Consider the following 10,513-nt stretch of genomic DNA (forward strand, 5'->3'; position numbering starts at 1 on the left):
CCCTTAAGAAGGTCCTGATTGGATGGCTCACTGCATCCTGTCAGTGGCTACCAAGGGAAATTGCGTGTTTCACCAGCTGTCCTGGATGACTTCTCCTCCGCAGGAGACTTTGCCGCACTGTGAGAAAGATGGAAAACTTGGCTAACTTCTCACAGAACATGAGACTCTTTGGGGCCTAAAAGCACAATAGTTGTGTATTCCTAGCCAGTTTCACTTGGAGAACTGAATGATGCTCATTCAGTTATGGTGCTCGTTTCACTTGGAGAACTGAAAAATAAAAAATAAATAAATAATGTGAGTTTGTAATTTTTCATACTAAAATTCAGCTGGGGGGGGGGAGGAATGTCACTTTGGGGCATTCTGCGGTGTTGATCAAGTACCCACACGCTTAGGAAACGTTCTGGATGACAACTGCTTTGACTCAGTGGAAGTTTCCAGTCCACGTTTTGGCCCGTCCTTGCGGCCAGCGGGGACAGGCTACAGAAGGCACAAAAGGCCGTCATGCCAGGTGGGTCTCCCAGCTTCAGGGACCTGTGTGAGCTGTCGCTGAAGACGCTGCTCCCAGACGACTAAGCTGAGTTACTTTACCGATATTGACCTCCGTGCCTTTAACGAGAGGACCAGGAGTCAGACCCCCGCCCGACTCCAGCCTTCGTGCTGCTCCTCTGGGCTTCAGCTCGTCACACACTGGGGGAAGTGGTTCCCAAGGTGGTCTTCAAGGTCTCTGCTAGCTGCCCTTTGATTATGTTCCAAAACACTTACAAACTGATCCACGTCTTGTTTAGGTGAGGCTACGGAGCAGCGGTTCTCACAGGCTACACGTTAGAAACAGCTAGTAAGTTTGTAAACCGACCTGATGCCCAGGCGCTTCCCCAGGTCCATTAAATCTATCTCTGGGAGTGAAAACCAGGCGTAGTGTTGGTTACTTTAGCAGTAATAAAAATGCAAGATAGGAAATAGCATTGGAGAAGTCAAGTAGGTAAACACGTTTGTTCCTGTATATTGGATTTGGCTTTATTTGTTCATTAATATGTAAAAACATCAGTTTTTTTGGTCGTTGGGAATGTACTTCTTGACAACCCACAGCAAGGTGGGAACTTGATTCTGTCACGGTGAGTGGGAAGGATCACTAACACTGAACTTGAGAGTGAATCAAATCTAAAACCATTATTAAGGCTTCTATTTTGAGAGAGAATGAACTCCCTAGAGCGGTTTAGTGTACGATTTTGCTCTCAGGACATTAGGGTGACGCTCCAAATACTTCTCAGAGAAGACGATGTACTGATGGCCTAGGTAAGATAAGAGCAGAGCACCTCGGAGGCCGAGCAAGGTTCAAAACCTCTGACCAGGAAGAGCTGACAAAGGGCACAATGGTGAAACCTGGAGAATTGTGGGACTTGTAGTTTTTCTTGCATTAGTTAAGCTTTGTAAACTACATTTCCCAAAATGCAAATCTAGCCAGTCAGTCCCAACTGTCGGGTTGGTGTCCCCTACGCAGTGAAAGGTAAGTGTGCTCTGTGAGGGCTGCAGGCTTCCAGAAGTTGTGGAGTTCTTGTAAGGTATTCCACTCCTCCCTTTTGCCCTTTGGTGGGATCTGGGAGAGAGCCATTCTTCTAAGAGAGCTTGTTTTCAGAGGGGTTTCCCAAGCCCTTTGGTCTCAGGAATTAGGACTCTGTATTTGTTCAGCTGTTCGCATGTTGCCGTGCAACGTGGAGGAGAAATCGGGCTCCTGAACCTAGATCTGGAAATGCAAGCGTAAGATAATGTTTACAGGGGGGTGCGTGTCGCTACAGAATTTCTGCATTCTATCACGTAAGACCAAAGCCTTGTTTTTACAGCTAGAAAGCAGACACGCAGGGTAAAACGTCTTGCCGGGGTCTCACTGCTCTTTGCTGTGTGCAAGTAGCAGTTTGAGGGTAAAGTAAAATATGAGAATAAAGAAAAGTGTGCGTGCGCTATAATATGCTAGTAAAATAAAAAGCTGAAACAGTCTGAGCAACAACTTCATCAACACCTGGTATACCAGAACTCAAACGTGCTTCCCTTAGCTTATGAAGAAATAAGACAATTCTAATATACAAAGTGGGATGTAGGTTTATGGAACACAGAGTTCCCCAAGGGATAGTATTAACTAAAATACTCGTATAAATATATTCCTCTGACAGAAGAATACTATTCCTCTTACATTAAAAAATTTAAAAACCCCTGGCTGGTGTAGCTCGGTGGGTTGAGCGCAGGCTGCGAACCAAAGCATCGCAGGTTCCATTCCCAGTCAGGGCACGTGCCTGGGTTGCAGGCCACAGCCCCCAGCAACCGCACATTGATGTTTCTCTCTCTCTCTCCTTCTCCCTCCCTTCCCCCTCTAAAAATAAATAAATAAATGATTTTTAAAAATTAAAAAAAGTAATAAGCCCTAGCTGGCACAGCTCAGTGGGTTAAGTGTGGGCTGCAAGCTGAGGGGTCACCAGTTTGATTCCCAGTCAGGGCACATATGAGTTGAGGGCTAGGTCTCCAATGGTGGCAATGTGAGAGGCAACCACACATTGATATTTCTCTCTTTACCTTTCCCCCTCCCTTCCCCTCTGAAAATAAAATCTTTAAAAAAAATAAATACAAATAATTAATAGTAATTTCTTAATACCAAACATCCAGTTAATGTTTAATTTTCCAATTGTCTCATAACTGTCATGTTTTAAAAGTTTGGCTCAGGACTCAAACAAGGCCCATGTACGATTACAATCTTCTAATCTACACGATGCCCCCCTTTGTGTCTCTGTATCTCTAACGCTTGCAGTGTATTCGCTGGAAGAAACTGATTTGTCTGTCCTGTAGCGTTTCCCATAGTCTGGACTTCGCTGATTGACAAATGGTATCATCTAAGGTCTAGAGACTTCATCAGAGCTAAGTTCAATTTTATTTTTTCTGCCAACGTCACATCGTGGGTGGCAGTGTGCCCTTCCACTAGTCTCATCATTCTGGTTCTCTCTTTTGTAATGTTGATACTCAGTGCCCAGCTCCTACCCTTGTTTTCAGCTATAAAAGTGAAGTTCTGATACAGTCTCCTTTCCTCCAGCTCCTGGTAACTACTAATCTACTTTCTGTCAATATGGATTTGCCAATTCTGGACATTTTTATATAAGTGGAATCATCTGATTTTGTCCTTTTGTGATGGGCTTCTTACACCTAGCAAAATGTCTTCAATGTTTCTCCATGTTGTACCATGTGTCAGAACTTCATTTATTTTTATAGCTGAATAACATTCCACTGCGTAGACAGACATTTTATCTGTTCATCAATTGATGATCATCTTTGGTTTTTTTTAATATTTTATTTATTTATTTTTAGAGAGTAAGGGAGGGAGAAAGAGAGGAAGAGAAACATCAATGTGTGGTTGCTTCTTGTGGGCCCATACCAGGAACCTGGCCTGCAACTCAAGCACGTGCCCTAACTGGGAATTGAACATGTGACACTTTGGTTCACAGGCCCGCACTCAATCCACTGAGCTACATTGGCCAGGGCTACTTTTGCTTATAAAAAAGTTTTTTAAAAAACTTAAGAAACTGAAATAAAACCCACACACAACAAAACCCAGTTTCTAAAAAACAACCCCCCCACCAAGCTCACAAATGCAGAGAATAGACTAGTGGTTGCCAAAGGCCAGGGGGTGGTGGGACGCATAAAAGTGGTCAAAAGGCAATAAAATTCTAGTTATGAAATAAATAAGTCATGGGGATATAATGTACTGCATGGTGGCTACAGTGAACAGTACTGTATTGCATATTTGAAAATTGCTAAGAGAGCAGATCTTAAAATCCTTTGTCACAAGAAAAACATTAATTCCTGTAACCATGTGTGGTGACGGATGTAACTAGACACACTGTGGTGATCATTCTACAACGTATACAAACACTGAACCATTATGTTGTGCACCTGAAACTAGTGTGTTGCATGTAAATTACACAAGAATGAATATCTAAAACTAGTGCATTGTATATCAATTATGAATAAACAAACAAACAGATTTTTCACATGAGGTTTCTTTCTCTCTAGAATGAGGATGAACTTTGGGTTGACTTTCAGGGCGGCGAACGGCTGCTGGAAGGTGAACCTCAGCCAACGGTGCTCACGTGGACGCATTGGGTTATTTGTGCCCCCGAGTCCTCCTGTGGACGCCGAGAAGCTTCAAGAGTTACAACGCTTCGTCACGCTTTCCAAGAGAGTCCTGGTGATGACTGGGGCAGGAATCTCTACCGAGTCAGGGATCCCAGACTACAGGTCCGAAAAGGTGGGACTTTACGCCCGCACGGACCGGAGGCCCATCCAGCACCGGGATTTTGTGCGGAGCGCTGCAGTGCGCCAGCGCTACTGGGCGAGGAACTTCGTAGGCTGGCCGCAGTTCTCCTCTCATCAGCCTAACCCCGCGCACTGGGCCTTGAGCAACTGGGAGAAACGCGGAAAGCTGTACTGGCTGGTGACCCAGAACGTGGACGCCTTGCACACCAAGGCGGGGAGCCGGCGCCTGACAGAGCTCCACGGATGCATGCACAGGTGCAGGAAGGTCTAAACGGTGCGAGTGCGGCAATGTGGGCTCCGTAAGGCAGGGACCTTGGCTGTCTTGATCCCTGTTGCCATTAGACCTTGAGAGAAGGGTTTGGGAGCAAGCTGTTACATGTGGAGTTGATCTCAGCAAACTCAGTGAGCGAATGGGGAAGGAAGGAAAGCCCAGAAAGGTACAGTAATGAAGGGGTTACTGCGTTGGGCAGCTGGAGCTCAATCCAGCGAGGGGCCCTCTGACTCCCTACAGCATGCTTCGGAATTCCCACTGAACGTCCCGGATGCTGGGGTGTCTGTCCACCGTCTTCCGTCCCTCACTGGTCAGGGATCAGTCTTGGGGAATTAGCTCCCTAACGCTGACTCTGCTCCTCCAGACGCGGCTTCCCTGCCACAGGAAGTTGCTTAAGAGAGGACCATGGGCAGCGGCCTCTAGCGGTCCTGAGGGGACTAGCAGCAGAGGCCCCACCGCAAATGCTACAGACTGCGTCTCTGGCGCGCAGACAAGCAGAACACAGTACAGTGGGCACTCGGAGCCCCGTAAACGTGCTGGAAGGAACACGTGGGGCCCTGGCAGGAATTTGTAGCTAGCCGGAGGCCACTTCCTTATCTTTAAGCCCCAGAGGCCCTCCTGCGAACTGTAAAATATTTATTGGGTGCCTGCTACCTGTGGTGTGCAATTTGGCGTGGCGGGATCATAACCCGAGTATAAAACTTGGTCTCCTTTATGTTTGAGAACTTTGTAATCTGCTTGAGGGAGACCCAAAAACAACATGTTTAACGACAAACAACTCCACACACGATTGTTAAACGGGGTGGTCCTTGATAGACATGCTTTATGAGTTCAGAGAACCAGATTTAGTAAAGATTGGAGAAATTGGGAGCTTTTATGGGTAAGGTAAAGCTTGGCCGCGGCTCAGCTGGGACCAGGCAAAGGAGGAGAAAAAGAGCTTTCCAAAGGAAAGAACTCTGTACAGCCCAGAAGAGACTAGTTGGGAGACCAGTATGACATCGGATGTCTGGGAAGGCTGCGCCCAGCTCACGAGTGCATCTGAAAATCCGGCGGTGCAATTTGGGTCTGCTGCGAGACCCAAGGGGAGCATTAGTGGTTTCTGAGCGAGGAAGTAGCATGATAAAAATAACACTTGAGGAAGGTGACACGGGGTTAGAAAGAGGGGCTCAGGGTCAGCCTGAAGGACCCAGACTAAGGGGGACGGCAGGGGAGTGACAGAACTAATGATGGCTAGGGGTCCATTTAAAAAGCCCCCCCAAATCTTTCCCATTTCAAACATCCACAAAAGTAACAAGAGCACTGTAATAAACTCCCATACGCCACTACTCAGATTCAAAGATTTTACATAGCTACTTATCCTTTCTCTCTGTCTCTGCTTAAATATTTCAAAACAGGTTCAACTGCTTATCATTGCAGAGGGGGCCTTTTAAATTAAAAAAAAAAATCAATGTAATCGGATGGCTGACTAGATAGAGGAAATGGAAAAAAGGGGGTAACAAGTCTTCCCCAAGGGTTTCAGCCCAAGTAACCGGAGAAATGATGGTGACAGAGAAGCTGGGGGTGGGGCCGCACCAGTGGCTGGAGACAGAAGGTGAACCTGACAGGTCAGGCGAGGAGCTCTGGAACTGGCCCTGACCTGTGTGGCTCAGTGGATTAGGCACCGTCCCTGGAAGCACCAAAGGTCCCTGGTTCGATTCTGGTTGGGGCCCAAGCCTGGGCTGGGCGTTCGGTCCCAGGTCCGGCACGTACAAGAGGCAACCAATCGATGATCGATGTTTCTCTCTCAAATGGACGTTTCTCATAAATCTTAAAAAAAAAAAAAGATTTGGAGTTGAACTCCAGCTTGGGGGAGAGGGCAGCGGCGGAGCGCATGCAGAGGAGGGAACCGTGAGCACAGAAGCACTGAGGCGGTGGGGACAGAGCTGCTGGGAATGCAGAGGGAAAAGATGCTGGAGGACTGAGGAGCGGGAGGAACCCACAGGACCACCTTCGGTTCTTGCTTTCGACAGCTCTTCCGTGGGCAGTGTTCGAGGGGTGGTCACGAGCAGTGGGCTTGCCAAAAGAGGATGGGACTCCAAGTTCCTGCCCTCACAGAGCCCATGCTCTGGTGATTAGAGAAGTGACAAGAAGACACCGTGTCACAGGCACTAAGGGGAGACAGTGACTTTAGAGAAAGTATGGTGATGGAAGGCCACACAGCAGACGAGGACAGCAGAGCACGGAGGGAAAGGCTGGTGGAGGCACTAAGGAAATCATCTGGGACGGAGGTGGCTGTCGTGCAAAGGACAAAAACGAGCTGGCAGAAGGCGAAGCAGGGGTTGTTTTGTTAGGAAACAGATGCACCTGTTCTAGGAGGTTGGAACAGGAAGGTGAGAAACGGCGGTAGCTGAAGAGGTCGTGAGAAGCTATCCCTAAACCCGGGTGACGGGAAGAGGGAGCCGGGATGGGGGTGCTCCGAGCGGTTGGGCGTGAACCGTCTTCGGCAGCCACGTGCCTCCCCAGGGCAGACCGCTCAGTGGGCCTCCTCTTCGGTTTCAGGGTCCTCTGCCTGGATTGTGGCGAGCAGACTCCGCGTGGGGTGCTGCAGGCGCGCTTTGCAGCCCTGAACCCCACCTGGAGTGCCGAGGCCCACGGCCTGGCTCCTGACGGCGACGTCTTCCTCACAGAGGAGCAGGTGCGGAGCTTTCAGGTGCCGTCCTGCGCTCGGTGTGGCGGCCGCCTGAAACCAGACGTCGTTTTCTTCGGGGACGCGGTGAACCGCGACACGGTCGACTTTGTGCACAGGCGCGTCAAAGAAGCCGACTCCCTCCTGGTGGTGGGATCGTCCTTGCAGGTATCTGACTCGGTCAGGGCGGCTGCCGTCCCCTTGGCCAGCCTCTCCCAGGGTCCCCGTCGGGTTCATCCCTTCCCGCATCTACAGATCTCTTACCGGTGCTTTCTCCTTGTACAGGTGTACTCTGGTTACAGGTTTATCCTCACCGCCCAGGAGAAGAAGTTACCAATTGCAATACTGAACATTGGGCCCACTAGGTCGGATCACCTGGCGTGTCTGAAGCTGGATTCTCGTTGTGGGGAGCTGCTGCCTCTAATAGACCCACACTGACCACAGCCTGACACTCCTGAGCCAGACGCTGGGACTTGCACCCACATCCTGCTGCTAAAGGTAAATCCCTTCTCGGATATCAAGATTCCAGTTCCCTTGCATCTGCAAGCACTGACAAAGTGTACAAGGTCCTAGGCTCCTTAATGTGTGGCCATTCTTAATTAATTTATCTTTTTAAGATTTTATTTATTTAGTTTTAGAGAGAGGGGAAGGGAGGGAGAAGTGGAAGAGAAGCATCTGTGTGTGGTTGCCTCTTGTGTGCCCCCCACTGGGGACCTGGCCTGCAACCCAGGCACGTGCCCTGACTGGGAATCGAACTGGTGACCCTTTGGTCCTCAGGCTGGCACTCGATCCACTGAGCCACACCAGACAGGGCCTTAATTTATTTTTTTAATGTACATTAAGCTATATTGTTTGGAAGCCTAAATTCCAGGCACATAGCTATTTAAAACTATGTTCCCAAATCCGCTGTAACTTTTTTCCATTTTTAAAAAATAACAGCTTTATTGAGATGTAATAAATGTCACCCTTTAAATGTACACAATGAATTGTTTTCAGTATACTTACGAAGTTGTACATGAATTACCACTACCTAATTTCAGAACATTTTCACGATCCCAAGAAGAAACCTTGTACCCATTAGCAGTCATTTTCCATCCCCCATTGCCCCTGACTTCCTGGCAACAACTAACCTCTCTGTTCTAGACATTTCTTAGAGTATGTGTGTAGCCTTTTGTGTCTGGCTCCGCTTCATGTTCTCAAGGTCCATCCACATGGTAGCACGTGTGAGTACTTTGTATCTATTTTATGTAGACAGCGTTACTGGAACAAAACTCACATATCATACAGTTCATTCATTTAATGTGTAGAGTTTGTTTTTAGTATATTCCTAGTAGAATGCCACCACTTCTTTAAAGACGGCTTTTTAGAGCAGTTTTAAGTTCACAGAACTGAGCAGGAAGCGAAGAGTTCCCATACACCACTTGCCTCATACACTCACACAGTGTTCGTCATTCACCTCCTAGGGGACCTCTTAGCTGCTTCCAAATTTTTGTCAATTATAAATAAAGCTGCTATAAACACCCGTGTGCAGGTTTTTGTGTGGACATAAATTTTCAGCTCATTTGGGTGAATACCAAGCAGTAAGACCATTGGATCATATGATAAAAGTATGTTTCATTTTGTAAGAAACTGTCAAACTATCTTCCAAAGTGGCTGTACCATCTGCATTCCTACCAACAATGAATGAGAGTTCCTATAACAGCCCCTTTTTAAAAACTGTTTTAACTGTGCCATGGCTGGTGTGGCTCAGTGAATTGAGCAGCAGACTGCAAAACAAAGGATTGCCAGTTCGATTCCCAGTCAAGGCACATGCCTGGGTTGCAGGCCAGGTCCCCAGTAGAGGGGTGTGCACAAGAGGTAACCACACATTGATGTTTCTCTCTCCCTCTCTCTCCTGCTTCCCCTCTCTCTAAAATAAGTAAATAAAATCTTTAAAAAATGCAAAAACTGTTTTAATTGAACTATATGTACAGAGAAGTACACACATAAGGAGGCAGCTTGATGAAGGCCTACACTCCTACAGCATCTGGATCAAGGAACAGAACATTCCTAGCACCCAAGAAGTTCCCTTGGCCCAAGCACCTTTTAACTGGCTTCTTAGTACTACTGTGTAAGTTTAGATGATGCATAAAAGTAAAAAGAACACAAATTACCCATAATCCCACCACTGAGATGACCAAAGTTTAACATGCTGGTGTAACTAAAGCTGTTTTTACAAATATTGAATCATGGTGTTTTATTCTATCCTATTATATAGTTGCCATATTTATGTGTCTTAAAAGCTGTAAGTTTTTGAATGGGAGGCTGATGTTCCCAACCATTTCCCCTACCCTACTCTTGGCTTATTTTGGCATGAATTTGTTTATTTCTTTTCAGATCCCTAAGGATTCATCCCTTCTCCAACTAATTGAAGTTCAGAGTGCAGCCTGTAGAGGGCAGCAAACCGCCGTCTCTGCCAGCCCGGCTCGGAACCTGCAGTTTCAGAGCCAAGGAGTTTAGATCTTTAGGCTGATGAGATTTGCCCCTGAAGACAGACTTTTTCCAAGCAGGAGCTTCTCCTGATAGGAAAACTGCTAAACTGCTTTCACTTCCTTTTTTATCTCATCAAGAAGAAGAAATGGCCCAAGAACTATGTAGGTCAGAATGGTCTTTAGAGTAATAACCCAGGGATCGCACTAACGTGTGTGTGTGGGGGAGGGGGGTGACGGTGGGGAGTACGGGGGAAGGAAATGACTTAATTTATAATTCTGAATGGTTAGATATCTTTAATGGAACCATTTTGGTTTATTTCTTGAAAAGATTAACTATACTACGAATGAATTTCTTATTAACCAAGGAATAAAGGAATCCTTTTAAAAACGGCACACCAGTTGTGGGCTGTATGTTTGTATCTTTTAATCAGCTAAAAGCAAACAGGACTTTGAGACGTGCTTCTCTAAGGATTTCTGCTTCATTTCAGCCAGAATGAGACACCTGCCTTGAACCTGGTCTACAGAGAGGAAACAGTGAATTCCCAAGTGGGACCTTAAATTGATTTCTTTCTGCCGGGGAAAGCAGTTTAAGACGTGTGTGAATGCTGCGCTAGCCAGACAGAATCATTGTACCAGGCCAAAGCTTTCTGCACAATCTCATCAAAAAGTGAAGCGGATGAAAGGATCGCAGCCTATTCTGTGACTGCGGTCTTTTGTCTACAATTAGGGCAAGCGATACACGTTCATTCTGCACCTGCCGAGAAAGCAGATTTCAGTTAACTGGGATAACCCAAGATCTTGAAAACACAAAGC

The 10,513-nt window shown here is 46.9% G+C and overlaps 1 protein-coding gene across 1 annotated transcript; it reads left to right on the forward strand.

Moving 5' to 3' along the window:
* Positions 1-1,325: 1,325 nt before the first annotated feature.
* SIRT4 (sirtuin 4) lies at positions 1,326-10,037 on the forward strand. The gene is made up of 5 exons (XM_028528472.2): positions 1,326-1,504; positions 4,051-4,548; positions 7,103-7,397; positions 7,515-7,727; positions 9,606-10,037. The coding sequence occupies exons 2-4, from the start codon at positions 4,052-4,054 to the stop codon at positions 7,665-7,667; spliced, it is 945 nt and encodes a 314-aa protein (XP_028384273.1). The 5' UTR covers positions 1,326-1,504; position 4,051; the 3' UTR covers positions 7,668-7,727; positions 9,606-10,037.
* The last annotated feature ends 476 nt before the right edge of the window (positions 10,038-10,513 follow it).

This window comes from Phyllostomus discolor, chromosome 13 (genome assembly GCF_004126475.2).
Source record: "Phyllostomus discolor isolate MPI-MPIP mPhyDis1 chromosome 13, mPhyDis1.pri.v3, whole genome shotgun sequence".
Taxonomy (NCBI): Eukaryota; Metazoa; Chordata; class Mammalia; order Chiroptera; family Phyllostomidae; genus Phyllostomus; species Phyllostomus discolor.